The 23,092-nt window shown below is 35.5% G+C and overlaps 2 protein-coding genes across 4 annotated transcripts in view; both read right to left on the minus strand.

Moving 5' to 3' along the window:
• The window catches only part of IL31RA (interleukin 31 receptor A), an 80,107-nt gene extending 76,602 nt beyond the window's left edge, over positions 1-3,505 (minus strand). The window contains exon 1 of the mRNA XM_046001152.1: positions 3,438-3,505. Coding sequence (XP_045857108.1) covers positions 3,438-3,452 — 15 coding nt within the window. The 5' untranslated portion in view covers positions 3,453-3,505. The remainder of the gene's footprint in view (positions 1-3,437) is intronic.
• Positions 3,506-7,953: 4,448 nt separating this feature from the next.
• The window catches only part of DDX4 (DEAD-box helicase 4), a 76,370-nt gene continuing 61,231 nt past the window's right edge, over positions 7,954-23,092 (minus strand). For all 3 annotated transcript variants that reach the window (XM_046000164.1, XM_046000165.1, XM_046000163.1), the window contains 7 exons: positions 21,283-21,412; positions 19,711-19,877; positions 14,876-15,021; positions 10,228-10,327; positions 9,182-9,452; positions 8,916-9,029; positions 7,954-8,031 (listed from right to left, as the gene is read on the minus strand). In XM_046000164.1, the coding sequence (XP_045856120.1) occupies positions 7,954-8,031; positions 8,916-9,029; positions 9,182-9,452; positions 10,228-10,327; positions 14,876-15,021; positions 19,711-19,877; positions 21,283-21,412 (1,006 nt within the window). The remainder of the gene's footprint in view (positions 8,032-8,915; positions 9,030-9,181; positions 9,453-10,227; positions 10,328-14,875; positions 15,022-19,710; positions 19,878-21,282; positions 21,413-23,092) is intronic.

Below are 23,092 nucleotides of genomic sequence, written 5' to 3' on the forward strand. Positions count from 1 at the left end.
CCATGGACAGTATCAGAAGTCATTTTCTAATAAGCCACTAAAAACTTCTTATGCACTTTAAGTTTTAAAGTCACAAAGTCCTGAAAAATTAATAAAAGACAAAGTAGTTGCCTTATTTTAATTTTATAAATATCAGACATTAAATAAATAAAATTATAATGGACAAGAGCTTTCAGCAAAGCATTTTAGCCATCACAGAATGGACTCATCAAGTTATCATTATCTGTACTTCTAATAGTCACTCTCCAACTCCAACAGCATTGTCAGCCTACACAGAGAGAATGGGAAGTGTCTTGCTTAACAGTTCATATAGATTCATTGCTATTTAAAGCTAACAAAGAAGTTAGTCTTGTCCTGACTCAGTTTAATACAGAAATCCATTGACTATTCCTGAGAACATATGATTTCATCATTATTGGCAGAGACTGCTAGCCAATTCCCAATTGGGCAATTCTTGGGCACACAGACACAAGCTACTTTTTCCAGCCTCCCTTACAGTAAGATTCATCTGAGTTCTCAACACTGGAAAATGATGAAAAGAGATGTATATGCCATTTCCTTGCCAACCCATCAAAATCTTCCATATATGGTCATATGTCCTCCTCCCCTGCCCCAACTCTTCCTTTCTTTGGCTTGATGAAGAGAAGCATAAGGACCTTGGAAGCCATGTATCAAAGATTACAAAGCTAAATGATGGAAGAAGCCTAGAGTCCTAAATAAATATTTGAAAGGCCACCTACCTACCAGGAATTTGAATTCCCTCCTTGGACAGTCAAGGTGCGGGGGGAAAAAAAAGTAATTCTAACTTAAATCACTGAAGTCTTAGGGGTTTAACAGCAGCTAGTGTTATCCTAACAGATATAATCAGTAACCCGAAGGACTGTAATTTAGCTTAAGACAAACCATTTTCACAGCTCTTGGTGTCACCAGTGAGCAGCAAGATAGCACCCCATCTCTTGGTTACATTTTTTCTCACTCTTTTTTACCACTCAAGGTGTACAGTTTGCAAAACCTGACTAGGTAAATACATAAACAGGTGTAGAAAGACAAAAATGCCCAAGAGGCATATATAAAGGCATTCAACATCACTAATCACCAAGTAAATAAAAATTACAACCACAGGAAATGACTAGAATTAATAATACTGGAAGTATCAAGTAATGGGTTGGATGTTGAGCAAATTTAATATTCTCAAAACAATGGTGGCTATGTTAAATGGTACAACCACTTTGGAAAACTCTTTGGCTGTTTCTAATAAAGTTAAACCTAAACCTAACTTTTTTTTAATGATTTATTAAATTTTTTTATAAACATAATATATTTTTATCCTCAGGGGTACAGGTCTGTGAATTGCCAGGTTTGCACACTTCACAGCACTCACCATAGCACATACCCTCCCCAATGTCCATAACCCCACCCCTTGCTCCCCCTCCTCCCCTCCCCCCAGCAACCCTCAGTTTGTTTTGTGAGATTAAGAGTCACTTATGCTAAACCTAACTTTTAACCCAGCAATTTCACCCCTGGGAGAACTGAATGCTATGTTCACCAAAAAAGACTTGTACAAGAATAAAGGAGCTTTATTCATAAAAAACTGGAAATCCAAGTGCCCATAAACAAGAAATTGGAAAAATTATTTGTAATATATTTGTATGACAGAATACTACGCAATACAAAGATAAACTACTGATACACAAAACACAACATGGATAAATTTCACAGATTTTATGTAGGGCAAAAGCCAGACACAAAAGAGGACATACTCTATGATTCCATTTATATAGAGTTCAACAACAGGTAAATCTAACTGTGGTAATAAAAATCAGAATAGTAACTAACTTTAGGTAGGCATTTGACTGGAAACGGGCAAGAAGGTGATACAAGTGTTACATATCTTTATTTGGGTGATAGATAGAAGTATACACAGGTAAAAATTTAAGCCATACACTAAGATTTGTGCATTTTATTATTAAACTTTATTTCAAATAAAGCAACAGCTTGTTCCAGAGCACACAATTATTAGTAAGAAGTTGAGCTGGGATTCAAACTTAGGTCAACTTGAGTCTTTGACTAGTGTTCATTTTCCTACCACATTATACAAAGAGGAGAAAACTATAAGTCTCTGTTACCACTTACTTTAAATAAGTGATTAGCATCACTCTTGATAATATCTCTTAATATCCACACTATGATAAACTGTACTTATTTTGGCACTGCATTCTAGGTCAAATGCTGGTATTAACTTTGTGGCACTGTATCAACAGTCCTGTTTACAGAATGAAATAAATTATTTCAGCTAAGTTTTCTACAACCCCAGATGACTGGTAACACAGTAAGATAATTCAGAACAAATATATTAAGATGAAACTGTCAGAACCTGCATTGCATTTACCTGGCAAGAACACACTGGCTGATTACCATGTGCAAATGACCATGAATAAATCTCCAGTGGTGAACATCTTAAGAATGACTGAAAAAATTAACAGATGAGTTACAGAGTAAGATGCCAAAATGGTCAATTAACAAGCATCACTCATGCCCATGAGGTATTTGTGATAGAGGCTAAAAACTATATAGTTGCAGATGTGATTTGACTTGTTTCTCAACTATCGATTTAACATTGATAAAGCAATTAATGCAATACTAGAATAAGACTTGAACATTAAAATACAAGTGCACCAACATTTACCTATGATACTCCGCATTCTTACACAAGGCTGCCTCTCTTAAAAAATATTTTTTTGTAACTGCATGCATTATGTGACTTCTTCACATAAAGTTACATAAATGTGATTTCTTCATTGACTGGAGATGAACATGGAGAGAAATGCAGTTACTGTCTTCTTTTTATATACAAGCCAATCAAGGCCTAAAGTAGATCTATGCTAGACAACTCAACAAATAAAACCAATGTTTACTCCAACTAGTTATTTATTATAAAGCATCATGCTGACCTTGTTATATAGGAGCCTCTCCTATACATAAAAATTTTTTAATAAAGTGTTTGGATTTCTGTTGAGAATGTTTCAATCCCCACATGCTAACCCCCCCAAAACTAAATTATTAGCCCCCCTCCTAAAACAAAAATCAATTAAAATAGACATACCCTATACTTTGGGATAATAAGTTCATACATTCAGAACAAGAAAATTGGTTTTTATTCCTGAATAGTGAAAAAGAATCCCATAAACACATTAGACTCCAAATCCAGAAAACACTAACTACTGGAGACCAAAAAAAAAAAAAAAAAAAGAAAAAAAATCCTTTGGGGGATTCTCACGGAAAATTCCCCCCCAGAAAGAGCAAATTCCAATATTCTACTTTGACAATTTGACAATCATCCCCTAAATTACAGGAAAACAATTAATGAATCATTTAAAGCATTAACAGATTTAATTGAATCACCAGTCCCCAAACTTGGGGACAAATGATTTACTCACTTCAATTTCCAGCATCTGTAGCGTCCTAGCACACCACCCTGTAGTTCCCCGTCCTCTCCTGACATGAAATCCTCATGGCACTACCATATCGTGGGAGTGTTAATCTGCGGTTCCGGACCCTTTGCCTGGGTCTGTTATGGATTTGATAGAGGTTGGTAAAATCGCCGAGATCTAAGATACAAGTGGGGTTTGTAATTTATGTGATCGAAAAGGTTTCAGAACGTTAATGAGAGTCCAAGGAAACCCCACAGGGCCAGCCCACCACCCACCAGCACACCCGTAGCCCAGGCACCCACCCCTCCACGACTATTCAGCCCCCCTGGGTCACCTCAGCCCAAACTCCCGCTCCACCCTGCAGGCTCCCGCCGTCCCACACCCTTGCTCGCTGTCAATTCCCAGCTTCTCCTCGGAGTAAGCAGGAGAGTGGAAGGACTACCGATTGGGGCTGCCCCTTTGAGCAGCCTCAGCAAGGGGGCACTCAAGCGGAAGCTGCTTTTCAGCGCTGGCGGCTTCACAGCAGCCACAGCCGTCCCAGAGCCGCCTGACTGCTGAGGCTTTCTCTTGGCTGGATCTTCGTGAAGAGAGCCTTTCCTCACCACCAGGGCCTCGGGACACAATACGATTCCACGCTGGACTAATTTTTACCAAAGAGGTAGTAAGCACGCAGTTCCGCGTGGGGCGCGCGACGGGGGAAGCTGACCCTGAGCATAAGCAGCGTCTGCCAACCATAGATAGCAGCTGCACGCTGGCAAGTGACTGAGAAAGGGCTCTCGGAAATTAAAGACTAGAGAGGTACTCTATTTTCAACACACTTAGAAGGCAAACAAAATGACAAAGACACAACTGTGCAAACTGGGTAAGTGTAATGTCATGGGAAGGGCGGTAAGAGAAAACTTCTGCCCGGTGCTGCTGCTCTACACAGAAATGTTATCCATGCTTTGAAGAAAAAAAAAAAAAAATCGGAAAAACCATACCTCCTCTACTCCAAGAACCTAGGGACAGATGAAGTACCTAGTGGAATTCCTAAGTGGAATCAGGACCCCTCCTCACCCTTATTTGCTACTACATCGTCATTATTCCCAAACCTTCACATGATCCTATATATTCCACATTTTGAGCTTCCTACTTTGGCTTAGGCCAGAAACTCTGGCTCATTAAAAATGCATAAGCCTCTAGGAAAGGAAAGCTAACCTTTATTACTCACATTTCAACCTATGCCTTCTCTTGAGAGAAGGTCTTGATATAGTTAGAGAGACAAAATAGCACTTAGACCCCGGGCTCCAGGGCAAAGGCACAGACTGTTAAAAGTGAGTAAAGCTAGCATTCAAAAGACATGCAACTGGGGCACCTGGGTGGCTCAGTGGGTTAAGCCTCTGCCTTCGGCTCAAGTCATGATTCCAGGGTCCTGGGATTGAGCCCCGCATCAGGCTCTCTGCTCAGTGGGAGGCCTGCTCCCCCCTCTCTCTCTGCCTGCCTCTCTGCCTACTTGTGATCTGTTAAATAAATAAATAAAATCTTTTTTAAAAAATGCAACTTATAAATTGATAAGGACCTAAGATTTCTGATGCCAAGGAGCAGAAAAACAAATGCTCAATATAAGAAAAATTATTTTTAGGTTAAATTCCTAAGTGAAGCAAAAAATTCACTATTAAGCAACATTTTGAATAACTGAAGAAATGAAGATAGCCCTTGGAAATAATTGCTAAAAAAAAAAAAATCACAGAGTTAAAAAAAAAAAGCAAAAATTCTATAGAACATAACAGATGAAAAAGATGAAAAAAAAAGCTATGAGATATAGAAAGAATGAAGAAAACTAAGGAAAATTTATCAAAGAAATACTATCAGGACCAGAAAAGAACTGTCTGCTAAAATACCAAGTACCAGTCAGAATTTAAAACCCACTCATAAAATTTCAAAGCACCAGTATCTTTTGGGATTGATACAATAACACTGAACCTAGAAAGGTAATAAGGTGGCAAGAGCATGCTTCCTCTCCTGGGGGCAATAAATACAAACTACAGGGTAAACAAATTGCTCAAAAAGAGTATGATGCAAGTTTAAAACAATCAGGTATGTGGAATGGTTTTGATCAATTTTCATTTCACTGGAACATTTATAATCTTCCCTGGAAAAACAGATAATTGGAAAAATAAGTAAAAAAAAGGAAATCAGACTGTGTTAATTGGTCCATTCAGGAAACAATATTTATGTAATGTAAACCCTGCCTGATTTCCAATTTCAGAATCAACCTATAAATAAAAGAAGATAGACTTTATGGTTATAGACTAGAGTGGATGTTTTAACTCCAGAAATGTAAATGTACAGTTTACAGATAATACAGTGTAAAAAGCCATAAAAGAGAAGAGAAAGAGAGCCTTTATCATTATTTCATAAAGTATGTGTCTTAGTCTCTTAAAGTTACCAAGAAAGTGAGAGTGATATAAGTTAAATCTTTACCTATTATAGGGAAAACCAAGAGAAATCTAAATTTGGTGAGACAAAAATAAAACACACAATACCAACTACTAGAAATGGTGAAAGGCTGTTCAATATGGGATGTGAAATAGCAATTAAGAAAGGGAGACGCAGAAGAATATTCTTCCTATTATAAACTCTAGTGTGGCATTTTCTAATCATACGTGTACCTGTTACTTTGATATTTTTTAAAGAAATCATTCAAATGTATACCTAGAAATGCAGAAAGTAAGTGAACATAGGAACAGTTTGGTTTGTAATGATAGTGGAATTAGGTACAATATTCTTTCCCTTTTTATATTTGAGTCAGTAATGCTGTTATGGTAATTTTACAAATCATGCAAATTCAAAAAAATTTTAAATGCAATTAGGCCAGCTATGACCGAAAAACTCTTTAAAGAAATGGGAATGGGGGGGAGGGGAGGGAACAAATGGTCTGTAAATGCTCTTTGTAAACAAAACAAAATGGAGGAGAAAATCAAGACACACAGGTATTTTGCAAGTAACCCAAACACTTTCCTTCATTTACCCTTTCCCAGAATACAAGTTAAATATTTCCCTATTTTCATTACTTTAACTTCCCTTTTTTGAGTTTTCTGTCCTTTGTCCATTCTTCTATTGGCATTCCTACATAACCACATATAAAGAACTATACATTGATAATCCATTGTGGTCACAGTAATATTTTTCCTTGTCTGTTGTTTACTCTTTATATAAGCAACTAATCCTTTTGTGCTCGAATCTATTGTTTCATGATTTCTGACCTTTGAGTTACAAGTCAACTCTCATCCCCAATTCAAAGGTTTCATATTTAACTGTATTTTTTTGTAGCTTTTAATTATTAGTAATACATGTGGAATAGATTGTGAATATGGCATGGGGCACACATCTAGTCCTAACAACATTTGTTGAACAGACCTCTTTTCCTAAGTGATGTCTCATTTATTAACCAAATTCACGTAACAAGATTTATGTTGGGGACAGGTTGGTTTGCATTTCTTAAGTTAACAATAACAAATATTCATAATTGATCATTTTTTATCTAATATTTACATCTCACTTGTTTCATGTCTTAATATTTTGGTTCATTTATTTAATGATTTATTAAGAATTACTTAAACTTAGTATGTCTAGACTGTTAAGATTTATACTGGTAAATGAAAAAAGGATTCTCTCATTATTCTTAAAACATCAAAATATTAATTATGGCAAGAGTGAACAATATTGTGTTTTGTTGACAGAGTTTGAGCTGAAGAGTGATTTTCACCATTACATCTGTGTATTAATGTCTATTATATATAAATATTTAAATTATGTAAGACCTTGTTCACTTCATGGTTTTACAAGACTCAAAATTTCAAAATATGGGAGAACTATGATATGCCAACAAAGAAAAATTAAACGTGCTCTTGGAAAACTAAGGGGGAAATGTGTTTCATCCTTTATTTTCAAGGAAAGTCTGTATAGAATAAAAACAAACATTTGTTATGTCATTGAGTACAGAGCTCACATTGCATTTAACCATTTTCATCATATACCTAATGATCTAAAATCAAAATCACCTTAAAAGGTTTATGTCTTTCACCGTCTGCTACATGAAAATCACGTTACCATGTTTCAGTGACATACTCTTGCTTTAAAGTCTCCTTTTAAGTAAAAAATGAGACTCAGTAATTTCTAAACAAAAGCTTATCATAAATCCTACTGCCTATTAAGGAGCAATAAACACCACACTCAGATTAAGCATTTAGACATGAAACATGTCTAAAACCCCTGAAGAATACACTAGAAATAAGCAAGACATTTAGAATGCTTTAATCTTTCCAGTTAACACCATTTGTATCAGTAACTGCAATGCTGTAATTTTTAGCATTTCACATCACTAGTCAGTAAGAATTTTTTTTTTAAGGGTGGGAATAAGAACAGAAGGACAGAAGATATGGGAGTGTCAGGTTTCACACTTCTGTTAAAAACACAAAAATGAAAACTATTTTCTTCTCTGCATCAAAACTATACCACAAACTTGAAGGATGTTTTAGCTTTAATCCCATGACTCATCATCTACTGGATTGGGAGCTTGTGAAGAAGAAAACCCCGCTGTGTTCAAAGTGCTCTTGCCCTGGTAATTCTTTAAAAAGAAAGAAAGAAAAAAACATTTAATTTTATATCATTTCTAAAGTTACACTGCCCAGACTAAGAAAGGGGACTCAAGCCTCCCACCATCTATTCCCCAAATATATAATAAAAGACTTGATTTTAACTAAATTTAATCCATTTGGGGGAAAAAAGGCCCACGTCAACTTAGGAAGTCTAAATTGCACAAAATATTTCAAGAAAAAGCTTTCTTAAACCAGTATTTGGCAAGTGGAAAAACTGAAAGTTTAAAAAGCATAAATATTTAATGATTAGTACGCTCAATGTTTCTGACTAAAAGTGGTGCTGCCTTTAAAATGACACATCAAAAAAGGACATGCAATTCATTATCTCTAGTATTTTGTCTTAAAAATATCATCAGAATTCTAAAAACAAAGAATTCTTACAGAAGGTTTAGAAGAATCCAAATTAGAATTTTAAATGCTAGCAAATTTGGGAAAGGAGGATGTTTGAGGATAAATATTGTTAATTCTGCACTTTTAAGACCAAATATACATACATATGTAAAATTTTTTTTTTTTTAAAGATTTATTTATTTGACAGATAGAGACCACAAGTAGGCAGAGAGGCAGGCAGAGAGAGAGGAGGAAGCAGGCTCCCAGCCAAGCAGAGAGCCTGATGCGGGGCTCGATCCCAGCACCCCGGGATCACGACCCGAGCCGAAGGCAGAGGCTTTAACCCGCTGAGCCACCCAGGTGCCCCACATATGTAAAATTTTAAGAAATATTAATCTAGATATGAAAAAAATGGTTTAGATAATTATTGAATGTTATAGTTACTTCACAATATTAACCACAACATTCACAAAGAGTCTGGAACCCAGGTTCGGAATTTTTCCCCTCAACCAACCTTTCTAGTGTCAACTGATGCAAACACATTTCCTCTTGCACTACTACCACTGAAGCCAGGAACATATGTACTAAAGGCAATTTCTTCCAACCATGCAGGAACATCCTGTTGGGCCTTTAAAAAAGACATTAATTTCATATACAACATGCATCAAGTCTTAAAGATTGGAACAGTTTACTTATCCTGAATATACATATATATTTAATGTCTACTTTCAGTGATAAGGTATGGTTACTATCCATTCAGTTTAAACATTCAAAACTTACATCTGACAGTACTTTCACTAAAGGCTGTGCCAAACGGTTATCTGATTCAGGATCAAAAAAGGAAATAGCTTGGCCAGTATTTCCACAGCGACCAGTACGTCCAATTCGATGTACATATTCATCAATGGTAGAAGGAAGATCAAAATTGATAACATGTTGAACATTTTCAATATCCAGCCCCCTGGCAGCTACTGAAGTAGCAACAAGAACTGGACACTTCCCACAGCGAAAATCTCCAAGAGCTTGCTCTCTCTCTCTCTGTTCTCGGTCACTAAAAATAAAAGCAAGCATGTGTTAGGACAGTTTTTAAGAAAATTATTACAGTGAACCATTCAAGTTCAACATATATATTTATTTTTAATAATAGTAAAAACTGCAGCATTTAATATTACTCTCTACTTCTTACATACCAGGTATTATACTACTTCTGTTCAAGCCATCATTTCATTTAATTCTCACAATAATACTTTGAAGTGGAACAGTTATCTTCATTTGCACACGGAAGGTAATGGGTAGTATGTACATGGAGTTAAAACACAAACTTAAGTATGATGAACATCAAATCTCACCTATTAACAATCTCTTTCTAGTCTTGACAAATAATACATAACTATTTCAGAATATCAAAAAAGTTTTTTAATTATAATCTCAGATTTCTGTACATTCACTGATTAGTATCTAGAGGTACACTAGTAAAGCACCAATAAAGTTGTATTAATATGACATTTTTATGCAAGTCAATAAAAAGATGTCTAACATGAGAAAGATTGGATTCTGAAGAAAAACTTAGATCTAAGGATTGGAGAGCCTGAAGGAAGCTCTCTTGAAGAGTTAGTATTCCTCATGATGAGGAGTCTAAGACTTTTAATGCCCACCCCATCACCCAGTTGTTATAAAAACTTAAAATGAAAAAACAGTTTAGATCTTGAGAATTCTGAATCCTAATCTTAGGATTATATGATGTTAGTTATATACATTGATGTTTCTTAACAAATGACAAATACAAGTGTCACCTCCCTACTATGAAATCATATTAATCTACTCACCCATGAATACTTGTTGTTGATATTTTTTCTTGACAAAGAAAAGTAGCAATAAAATCTGCTTTTTTCTTAGTCTCAACAAAAACCATAGTTCTTTCATCACCTATAAGACAATGAAACATTGATTAACATTCAAACTACAAAATTAGGGCAAGGGAAAAAAGGCAGAGTTTTTAGTAGGAAATAGTCTCATCCACCACTGTATCCCCAAGACCAAGACCAGGCCTGGTAGGTAATAGAAACTCAAATATTTCCTGAATGAAGTAATATCAAAGTTAAAGAATTAAGGACTATTTTTTCTATTTTAGGGACCAAAAAAAAAAAAAAAAAGATAGCTTACCCACTGTCCTCCCAGGCCAACACCAAGGTAGAGACTTAGAGCAAGATAAATGCTATCTACCTGCCAACTCTTAGCAGTTCATTTCAGGATCTTCATTTCCCTCTCTAGTTAAATAAATGCCTTTGTTCCCTACCTCCCAAAGTAATTCAATCATTCATTCTGCTTTGATTGCCCTAAGGATTTATAAGGCATCCAACACAAGGTTGACAAATTCTACAATATTCCATGTTCCAACATTCTCTCTTAATTCAAACCCCTTTATTCCCAAAATTTCATATATCAAGAAAATTAATAAACTTTATCCTAGGGTCTTAAGAATCAAAAATATTTATTGGTTAGCTGAAAGTACTTAATTGGTAGAAACTCAAGCATAACCCAGAGATTTTTTCACCTATTGTAAAGAGGATAATTTATAGTAATGGAAAGAAGATTGTATGACTGTCCATAATTCCTCTCCCCCACTTCCCTATTTGTTGGCTTCATTTATTCAACAAATATTTAGTGCCTAAGAGACGCCAGTCACTATTCTAGGTGCTGGAAATACTGCAATAAAATAAAGTCCCTGCTTTCATTATGGAGAGGCAAATAATAAGCAAATATTATGCATTAAGTCCTAAAAAGGAAAAAAGAAAAACACAAGGATAGTCTCAAGAGGGTTACTTCAGATGTGCCCTAATTAGATGACATCTGAGTAGAAATAAGAATAAAACAATATAGTGAACTTCTGAGATAACTGGGGAAGCACAGTACAAGGCAAAGAGAAGGACAAATACAAACACTCCTGAGTTATGGGTGTTCCTGATGTGCTAAAAAGAAAACAAAACAAAACAAAACAAAACAAACCCAGAAAAGAAGTACAAAGGCCTTGAAGCAGAAGGGGGCCTGGTGTGTGTAAGGAACAGTAATGAACAGTCTGACTGGAGTAGGATGAGCATGACAGCAGCAGAACATGAAGACAGAGAGGTAATGGTGGTCAAGTCAAGTGAAGGACACTGAAAGAAATTCTTTTGAGAAGGGAAGCCCCTGGTTTTGAACAAAGAAGTGACAAGATCTAATCTTTGTTTTATCTGAGGAGTTAATAGATGCTGAATATATTTTGATGGTAGAAGCAAAATTATTTTGCTAATAGACAAGACATATGTAGTTAGAGAAAGAAATGAAGAATGACTCCAAGACTTTGTATCTGAACAACTGGAAAAATGGAACATTAACTAAGAGAGCTGCAAGAAAAAAAGGCTCAGAGGAAGTATTTCATTAAGTCCCAGATCTACTAACCAAGCAGAAAAATCAAAATGGCAACTGATTCCTACAGTAATAAGTCAGTTAAATCTTAGTCATTTTTATTTGAATTTATTTAAACATTTCACCTAAAATTTCTTTGACATGCCAAATATTCTAAAATATTACCTTTAATTTGCACGCCACAGAAACAACCACACTTCCTCATTAGTAGCATTATTTTTATTACGAACCCTCATCAAATCTTCCATATTTAATAATTAGCAGTAATAAATTAACCATGATCATTAAGTCTTTATCAACTACATATAATTTTTGTTTTCTTTTGATGCTTTCCCAAAGGCTGTGCTATAAGCTATTAGATAGCACAGTTTGTATCTTCAACAAAGGACAGACTCCAAGCCTTGTGGGGGGGAAAAAAAACTGTATCAGGCACTTCAAACTACCAATCTTTCAAAAGAATAGTCTTGGGTAGAAGGTTCTATGTTGACACTGTTTTAATGACTTATAGACTGTATCACTGGACAAGCAGTATTTCCAGGACTAGTTCAGAAGCAGACAGAATCATCACGGCATATTGCCAACGGATGCAACGCAACAACTACATGAAATACCATGGGGACATGGGGACCTTTAGGAGATAGGAGCTCACTCAGGTTTCTGGGTATTACAGATGGAATTTGACTGAGAGAGTTTTCCAGACTTAGTTTCCCAGCTGAGCAAATAATAGAGGCTTTTAAAAGGTCAATGTCAGATTTCCTATGCAAACTTCCAGAAAGAAGTTAATTTTGTGATCTTAATAATTATGCAGTACTGTTTGGCTCTAGATTTGCAAAGCAAACTCAAAGAGACCTATACTGTAAATTAACAATCTTGTTGCATCTATGCAGATAAGCCAAACATGGGATCAACCTTTCTTGTGACAAAGAACAATCTCAGAGATTGTTGTGATCATGAGAGGATAAAGGCTGCCAGGAAAAAGTGTGAAAGACTTTGAAATAAGCAAAAAATATTACTGTCTAGCACATGTTTCATGGTTTTGCGTCTTTTACTCTTTTTTTCTGTTGTACCTCTACTGTAACTGATAATGCAAATGATTCTTATCAGTAAAAATACAAATGAAGTTTTCCCCTCAGAAGCAGCTGATTATTGCTTTGTGGATACTGACCAAGTTTACATTTATGTGTAAATTTATTTGAGCCTTCCTAACAGTCTCCACATAAATGTGTTCTTTGAATTCTTCAAACTGGCTGTAACATCTTACTAGTTCTACTGTTAATTAATTAGTTCAATCAAATCTTTGATATTCAATTAAAATTATGAAAAAGGCAGTTGGATATACTACCATAAAATAATGATACCTATACATCTTAAAGGTGCAGGGGATAGGCTAGCAGATTTAAGTTGAAGAGTGGAAAAAAAGATTCTATTAACAAAAATATGTAAAATTTGAGGATATACTGAATCCCATGCAGATTTTTAAAAATATAAGTACATACCTACACTCATATATACATACATACATAAATTACAAAAACAATGAATTCTAAGCTACAAAACATTTAACAGTTTAAATAATACAGAAGTATACCGATTGTGCTCATGCACTGACCTCAAAAGGTTTCTCAAAGGCAAAACATCACTTCTGAAAAATTCTCATTAGGATTATTCTTAAAATAATGTTTATTTCACAAATACACACATTAAAAAAATCTTAAGGTTATTATACTAGAAATGTGCTCTAACTTTAGCAAAACGACATATTGCTCATTTCTTCCACACATGGAACTTCAGTTTATACCAGGCAAGTTACTTGACCTCTCTGTATTTCAATGTTCATATGTGGGTAGCAAAACCTACCTCAGAAGGTTGTTTTGAGAATTCAATGAGTTATCACATGTAAAACAATGAGAATAGTATGTGGCCCATATAAGTAATTATTTTAATTTTATATGCCATCTGCAGTATATTACGAAACATCAGATGAAGCAAACCAGTAATATTTCTCAAACTCAAGATGAGTATTTGGTTTTTAAAAGTTGTTTTATGGTGCCTCGGTGGCTCCGTTGGTTAAGCAACTGCCTTCAGCTCAGATCATGATCCCAGAGTACTGAAATAAGTCCTGCATCAGGCTCCCTGCTCAGCAGATAGCCTGCTTCTCCCTCTCCTCTCTGCTCCTGCCCTCTCTCACTATCTCTGTCTCATTCTCTCCAATAAATAAACAAAATCTTAAAAAAGTTCTTTGCTTTTTTAATAAGGCTCAGCAAAAACTGAAGACTACAAGTCTTTAAAGGTGCTTTCTAACTCAACTTCCTTTTTCCTCCCCTCATTTTTGGAAATTAGATGGTTTCTGGCCTTCTCTTCTCATTTCCCCATCCCCACAGGGACATTTAAATTGAAACAATTATTAAAATGAAGGGGGGGAAGGGGGAATATACAGCATGTAAGTACACTTAGCCTATGAGGAATAAGGTATTAAAGGTATTAAAATGGTGATATTTAAAAGTTCTATTTCCAGACATAAACTAAGTCTAGTCAATCAAACAAAGAAATATGACCTCCTATAAAAATTGGTGGTTTGGTGGGGGGAGGCAAGACATTTCTCAGCAATGTTGTGAAGAAACAGAACTAGATCTTTAAAGTGCCTGCCAGCTCTAAAGTTCTCTGAATCTGTGATTATGGGAAGCCTTAGTAAGCAAAAACTGGGAACAAAAAACAAAGAATTCATTTTTGGTGGAGTAAACACAGTTTGATGTAAAGATATGTTAGTAGGCCTTTTTACTTGAAACAAAAAATATATATATTTCTCCTAGAATAGTTTTTTGTCAAATAATGTTTAAATCTCAAATCCTTCCTATTTTTAATCTTTATGAAAAAAGGACTATGCTGCTACATAATTTACACAGGAAATTGAATCATAAAACCTTTTGTAAAAGAAAGCTTTAAAGAAAAAGCAGTAAAAACACACAGATTTAAAAACTTATGGCAAACAATTTTTAGAGTAATTTTAAAAAATTAGTCATTTAAAAAAATCAAAATCATGAAAAAAATAATTATATCAATTTAAGGTACCTATGTTTCGTAGAATTTCAACAAGTTTTTCTCTTTTGGAGTACTGGCCAACTTGGAGAATGGTCTGCTGAACATCTCTACATGCTCCACCCACTTGTCCAACAGCAACAAACAAATAATTCGACTTTAAAAACTCCCCAGCCAACCTTCAAAGACAAAAGATTATTCCTTAACTTATCCTCTTCCATTAATACTCATTATACGCACTGAATTTCTGCAAGTGTTACTTCAATATTAGATTGTAACAACTCTAATAAGATAAGGAAATAACTATGTCATCCAAGTACTAATTCCAAAGATCAGTGTAAAATGTTAAGATTTTAAATACTTAATACTGTTAAGATTTAAATACTTAATAACTGTTAGTGAAAAAGTTTGTGTCAAATTATGGATACAGGAAGTTCAAGTGATGTGGAGGCCATGTAAAACTATGTAAAATGTGTATGTTATATAACAAAAGTTATGCTTAAATATCAAACTATAATAAGCAGGAATTTTTGTTAAAAGCTGAAATACAAGCCTAGGGCAAACACTCTGTTCTTCACAAATACTTTTATGTACATTATTGCTAGGAGTTATTTTCTGATAATATTATTTGTTAAATTACTATACTTTTGACAATTATGAGCAAACCAGATCTTAGGTCAGTGCTTTTCATGTCGTAACACATACCAGAAACGGTTAACACTTACAGAACACAACTGAGTAAAAAAAAAATCAGACAAGAGGTGAAGGGCCTAGGGGCTGATGCTCACCCCAAAGGTTGAGGGTATCAGCATGTTGACACACACATAACTCATTGACAGCGCACAATTAAGGTCTGCTTTAGATCATCCAGAAACATAGGGAATGGAGAAAAGGAACTGCCAAAGAGCTGAATTTTCGGGGATTAAGGAGGAGGTCCAAATCAGTCCTCCTCTCTCCCATTTAGCAGTCCCTTACTTTCTACCTGCCTCCTAAAATATCATGAAAATAGTTCAAACTTAGCATTTTCAGAATCTTAATAAGTCATTGCTGTTTCTTTCTCCTCACCTGCCCTTATAATAAAAGAAAAAGAAAAGCTTCATTTTGAATCCCTCCTTCCAGAATCAAGTCCCTTTCAACCACAAATTTCAAAACCATCTCAAATTCTTTATTATCCATCATCCTTCTCATTCGCTAAAACATTTAGTGAGGTACACATGGTGCAAGGTACTGGGAGTACAAAGATGGATATAATGTTCTCTGCCACTGAGATGCTCACATCAGTAAGATAAACATAGTTATATAAAAAATAATTACTATATTTTCAGGTAGTTAACACTTTAATATTTGTATAACCACATATTAACATTTTAATATTTAATATATTTAATATGATATTCTAGTTTTAATAATTAACATCTACTGAATACTTCCCATATTCCCCAAAATGTACAAAGTGTCTAAAACAGTTTCACAAGTACAATGGCAGGAAATAGATGAAATGGTGTGTATTTGGAAGAGCTTTCAAGTTGAAGCCAATAGGAAATAGTTTTAGTAGACAAGAAATACATGATTTCAAGCAATAAAGTAGCAGGTGAAGCAAAGATTACATTAATGTGTAGAGTCTGAAAGATGGTTAGTCAGTCTGTGGATATGGGAAGACATGGGAGGGTTTATTTATACATTTTTTTTGTTTTGTTTTCTTTTTTTTCTTTTATGTTGTGTTAGTTACCATACAGTACATCATTAGTTTTTGATGTAGTGTTCCATGATTCATTGTTTATGTATAACACCCAGTGCTACATGCAATATGTGCAATCCTTAATACCCATCACTTGACTAACACATTCCCCCACTCTCCTCCACTCTAAAACCCTCAGTTTGTTTCTCAAAGTCCATAGTCTCTCATGGTTCATCTCCCTCTCTGATTGGGAGGGTTTATTTTTAATAAATGTCTAAAAAAAAAACAAACCAGACTTTATTTTTGAATCATTACTAACACAAAATTGAGATTAGAGTCTGGGATGAAAGGTTAGAAAGCCACTAACAACGAGAAGAAGGAAACTGAAGAGGACTTAAAGAGGGAAATGGAGAAGAAACTAACAGATCTGAAATATTCTAGAGAAAACTACCAAAATGAGTATTTTTGAAGGGAGAAAGTTAAAATTGTATGAGGGAGGAATCAATAGGATTTAAAGGATTTTGGTTTAGAAAGACTATGCGGCCAATAAGGAAAACTGGATAGGAAAGAGGGTACTGAAGAACAGCTTCCATTTTGGACATAATGAACATTACTTACTAGTAAATATTTTAAGAAGAAGTACTCTTTTTTTTTTTTTCAAAGATTTTATTTATTTATTTGAGAGAGACAGAGTGTGAGCAGAAGGTGAGAGGGTGCAGCATGAGAGGGAGAAGCAGATACCTTGCTGAGCAGGGAACCCGATGTGGGACTGGATCCAAGGACCCTGAGATCATGACCTAATCTGAAGGCAGACACTTAACTGACTGAGCCACCCAGGTGCCCTAAAGAAGATATTCTTAAAAAGTTAAAACCTCAAGTCTGGTGCTCAGGAAAGAGATTAGGGATACAGGTAATAAATTTGGGACAGTTACAGAAGAAAATGTAAGCCACAGAAATGGATGTTGCAATGGTTTAGTGACATGCGCAGTGATAAAAGTGTACTTTCAACATAGTACTTTCAACACAGTAATGAGCAGCTTATAACATTTGAAAGCAGAAAGTGAAGCAAGTGAGGAGACTTCAGTAACTTAAGACTGTAAGCAACTCAAGGTCAGGGCCTCTATTTTGTTTACCATATATCCCCAGGACTTATAATCAAATGTGGCTCATAAAAAGCACTCAACAACTGTTAGTCATGAGAGTACGCATTAGTCATTTTGACTGGCCAATATCCAAATACCTTCCTATTTCAGAGTGAATCAAAAAATAGGCAACAGGGTGGCTGGGTGGCTTAGATGCTTAAGCGACTGCCTTTGGCTCGGGTCATGATCCTGGAGTCCTGGAATCAAGTCCTACCTTGTGCTCCCAGCTCCACGGGGAGTCTGCTTCTCCCTCTGACCTTCTCCCCTCTCATGCTGTCTCTCTTACTCCCTCTCTCAAATAAATAAATAAAATCTTTAAAAAAAATAAACAGAACATTGGCTACTTAAATAGCAGGCAACAGAATACTGCCTGCTATTTAAGTAGGTAGTTACTTACCTACTATTAATTGCCAAAAATGAAGATGGAAATGCAGATATCACTTTTCAAATTTAAGACACCATTTAATATAAGAAACTATTATTTTATATACTACTAAGAAAAAAAATTCTGATCAAATGCTTTCTTATTTAGACATTTTTCCCCTGTAAAGTGCTCTTTTTAACCTTACACAGAGACTTTTTAAATCATCTCTTAAGTAAACCAAATCAATAGCCAGTCCTACTATCTGATGACTTTGAAGTGTTTGATCCCATGTAACACTCTATCAGACAAGGAGACCTACTTCTACAGCAAAAGAAGTAATGGAGCAGGCCCATAACCATAAGGTTACGATTAGGTCTATACGTCATATCAAACCCCTGAGTAAGGAAAGGGTTAAGATATAGGCAGGGAAAGATAGGGGGCTCCTGGCTAGGCTCTGAGACTATTCCAGGCAGGCAGAAGCACTAAGACAGAGCAAACAAGGTATAAGGAAACAGACTACCTGGCCCTGGATGTTAGGGAGTATTTTTCTTTGGTGGCTACCAAGTATCACAGAAAATGGCCAAGCCTCAAAGACTTAAGTCATTAAGGGCATTAACAATGGTCCTTGCTCAAACCAAGATGACCAAAGAATCTGAAGGACACAAGTTTCCCAGTCAGTTCTCAATGAAAGACTGCCATTAAAAGCCATCAGTGGCAACCCGTTTGGGACTCCTTCTACTCTAGAGAGCTTTCTCTGTATCCTTACTTAATAAAACTCTATTGCTTTACTCACTCTTCTTTATCCAGGAGAGTCATTCTTCGACTCTGTCAGATAAGAACCTGACTCTCTTGTTTCACTACAACACTCAGAATCTATCACCCTGACAGAAAGTGGAACATCCACTTAAAGAATGGCCAGCTTGGAAGTGTTTCTTTACAAAGACAGCACATCATTCAACACAGCACAGTAACTTTCAATCAGAAATCTTTATATAGTGCATTCAGTCTGAGAGCCAAAGGGTACAAGCAAGAGTGGCCCCCTTACCATCACTCCCAGTGACCCATACAGGAAATCTGTGCTTCCCACTCCCCCTCAAGCTATAGATTCTGCAGATATGGAGGTCTTGGTTTCCCAAAACCAAGAAGTTCTGTCCGAGTCAACAGGAGGAGTCTTTAATGAATTACAAGCTGAAGTTGCTTTCTGGTCATTTCAGGTGCCTTCAAGCAGGAAGAAGAGTCACAATTCTAGAAGGGATGTGTCATCCTAATCTCAGAATTCACCAAGCCATATAGTATATAGAGTAAGATATTCAATATGTGTCAATAATTGGTACATGAATTTTCTAAGAAAGGCCCAATTTTCCCAAGCTATATAATTTTGATTTGAAAAGAAGACACAAACATAAAAGTAACTTCATTCAGTAAACACTTATAAAATCCTAGCTAGCTGCTGTGTAATCACACACATATACACATTTTAACAAAATGTGACACTAATGCAAAGCCAGGTAATAAAGGCAAGAAACAATGAAAAATACAGTAAACTTTTTAGGAACACATCCATTTCTATGTTAAAATCTTAACATTTCAAAAAACCTCAAAAATAATATATTTGCATTGTTTTTCCTTTCATAAAAGTATTTATGCACAAAACAATTATTTTTAAGAAGAAAAAAAATGTTACCTTTGAATTTCTTCTGGAAAAGTCGCACTAAACATAAGGGTTTGACGCTGTTCTTTTGATGGCATTCCAGGGCAAGAAATTAACTTCTTCATTTCTGGTCCAAAACCCATATCCAGCATGCGATCAGCTTCATCCAGAACTAAATATTTGACTTGTCTGAGACCAATCTTTAAGAATATTTTTAAGAGAGCAGAAAATGCATACAAATCAACATATTAAACTAAAATGTTCCTCACAATTCTGACTACTAATTTATTGTTAAGCATGAAGATTAGAAATCAATGCATAAAATAATGAGAATTGTTATGCTTAGATAACATTAGTATTGTTTAAATACTGATGAACAATTCCTGATCTTCACTAACATGTTAGCCACTAGCCACCTACAGCGATTAAGTACTTAAACCATGGCTACTGTGTGTAAAGAACAGAATTTTTTATTTTATAACATTTTTAAATTTGTATAACCCATATGTGGCTGCTGACTACTGGACTGGACTACTGTAGAGATGTACAGCTTATTATCTGATAAAATCAGTCTTTAATGTAAGGAAAAATTTCCTAACAGCATGACATATTCAAGTGTCTTATAAGAGGTAAATTTAGCTCCAACAATTTAAACTCTTAATAAATTCTCCATTCTCTAATCACTTGGGAACAACTGAGAAACTTCTGTCACCTTCACATGAATAATTATTACTATAAGGAGAAGGAGACATTTTCAGGGAAAACAAATGAATTTGGCATAACCATGTAGGTTGTTTAGTGAGAAATCAAGGTGGATTTCTCTGGATAGTCTAAATAAGTATCCAAAGAAAACTACCTTTATAAAGAAAGACCATGTTTTGAGTAATCCCTTTAGAGAAGAGCCTAAAAAAAAGCAAAGGAGGTTCATCAAACCGAGCTTAAAGCACTGATTTACAGATGTGATAAAGTGTTACATGAATACATAAAGTAAGTACATAAACCTAAATATGTTTTTAAAGGCTCAGAAATTGTGACAATCCTGGTTAACATCATCCTATGCTTAAAAAGAGACAAATGCTAATAACCAGGCTTTCTTTTATGAAGAAAAGATGTCATCATGACTTACATGAAACTAGATAAAAGCATTTACTCCATTTCTCCCAGTGTAGTGGAATATGGGATATAGACTTGAGTCACATCCAGCTTCTAGCCCTAGCCTATTACTAGAGCTAAGTGAGGGATTTTAAACAAATTACATAATATCATTCACTGTCTTCTCAAATACAAAATAGGAAATACTATTTATCTACTGTTGGAGTTATTTTAATAATTGTGTAAGAATGCATTCAAAGAGTGGCTCCTGTCTTTCAAGGACAGACTGTCTTTCCCTCTCCCTCTACCCCTCCCACCCCGTGCTCACTGTCTCTCTAAAGTAAATAATATACATCTTAAAAAAAGAAAAAAAAAAGAATGCCTTCAGAGAATCTGATGGTCGCCTAACATAAACAGTACTCTAATAAACCCTTATCTCTTTGCATCATCTTTCCTTTTCCCATTCAAAAAAATTTTATCAATCCACAATTTTATTACCCATCTAGGGCCTACCTTTTCTTTACCTATGATATCCATCAGTCTCCCAGGAGTAGCACATAATATATTACAACCTTGTACTATTTGTCGAATTGAATGCCCCAACTGGGTTCCCCCATATATAACAACAGCTCTTACACAGGTCCTATTAACAAGAAAAATGGATATTATTTTCTAGTTATGTGAAAATTTTATACTTGTTCTAATAAGGTATTTTTAAAAACCCATAAAGAGAAAACCTAATACATTCAACTACCTGAAAAAAATTAAACTCTTCCTAGGAAGAAGTTGAAAAGCAAATGACAAATGATGGGGGAAAAACCCTGGAATATATCCAATAAAGGGCTCTTCGGGATGCCTGGGTGGCTCAATGGGTTAAGCCTCTACCTTCAGCTCATGTCATGATCTCAGGGTCCTGGGATCAAGCCCCATATCGGGCTCTCTGCTCAGCAGGGAGACTGCTTCCCCCTCTCTCTCTGCCTACCTACTTGTGATCTCTCTCTGCCAAATAAATAAATAAATAAAGTCCTTGGGAAAAAAAAGGGGGGTTCTTCAAAAACAATAGTAAACACCAATACCACCTCATAAAAATTGACCAAAAACTGGGTGCCTGGGTGGTTCAGTGGGTTAAGCCTCTGCCTTCAGCTCAGCTCATGATCTCAGAGTCCTGGGATCAAGCCCCGCATCGGGCTCTCTGCTCAGTGGGGAGCCTACTCCTCCCCCTCAACACCCTGCCTGCCTCTCTGCCTACTTGTGATCTCTCTGTCAAATAAATAAAATCTTTTTTTTTAAAAAAGGCCAAAAACATGAACAAGTGGTTCATAAAAAATACAAATGGCTTTTAAACATTTTTTAAGGTCAACATCAGTGTAAAAATGAAGACAAATGAAGACAAACACATTTTTCCCGAAGTTTAATAATACCATGTTAGCCATTTCACAATTTTAATCTCTTTTACAATTTTAACTCTCTCTTAAAATTTAAAAACTTCTCTCTTGTCCCAATAAATTCACATGTATTAATTTACTCTTCAGTTATGTCCCCACAAATGGGGAAAGAAGACTTTATAGTAATATTCACTGCCAGCTTTATTTTTAGTATCAAAAGGCTGAAAATTTATGGTCTAGTCATCCAAAGGGATACTGCACATTCTTAAAAAGAAAAGGGGTACAGTTTCAGATTAGGCATTATCTCCAAAATTTACCATTAAAAAAATAGAGTGACAACAGCTTAGTGTGCTACCATTTGCTGAGAGGAGGATTAAAGTGCATACATGTGCACCAGCTATTTCTCCTCTAATTCATACAAAACTGTTAAGAGTGGGTAACTCTAAAGAGAATTAAATAACTGGGGGGGGGGGTTAAGACAACAGGACAATTTTATGTGGTGTTTTTTTTTTTAAGTTTATTTATTTACGTAATCTCTACCCGCAACATGGGGCTCAAATTCATGACTCTGAGATCAAAAGTCACATGCTCAGGTCTCCTGGGTGGCTCAGTTGGTTAGGTGTCCGACTCATAACTTTGGCTCAGGTCATGATCTCATGGGTCTTGGAATCAAGCTCTGCATCAGGCTCACACTGAGCATGACATCTCCTTGAGATTCTCTCTCTTTCTAAAGTAAATAAATAGATCTTTAAAAAAGGGGGGGATGCATGTTCTACTGGATGAGCTAGGCAGGTACCCCCAAAACTTTGTTAATTAAATAAACTCATTATTTTAAACAGATTCTTTGTTTTCTCCCATTGCTAGGCCTAAATAAGGTAACACATAAAAAAATTATTTATAACTTACCAAATGCTAAGGATTCAGTAACTTAGTTATTA

This window comes from Meles meles, chromosome 3 (genome assembly GCF_922984935.1).
Source record: "Meles meles chromosome 3, mMelMel3.1 paternal haplotype, whole genome shotgun sequence".
In the NCBI taxonomy this organism is placed as follows: Eukaryota; Metazoa; Chordata; class Mammalia; order Carnivora; family Mustelidae; genus Meles; species Meles meles.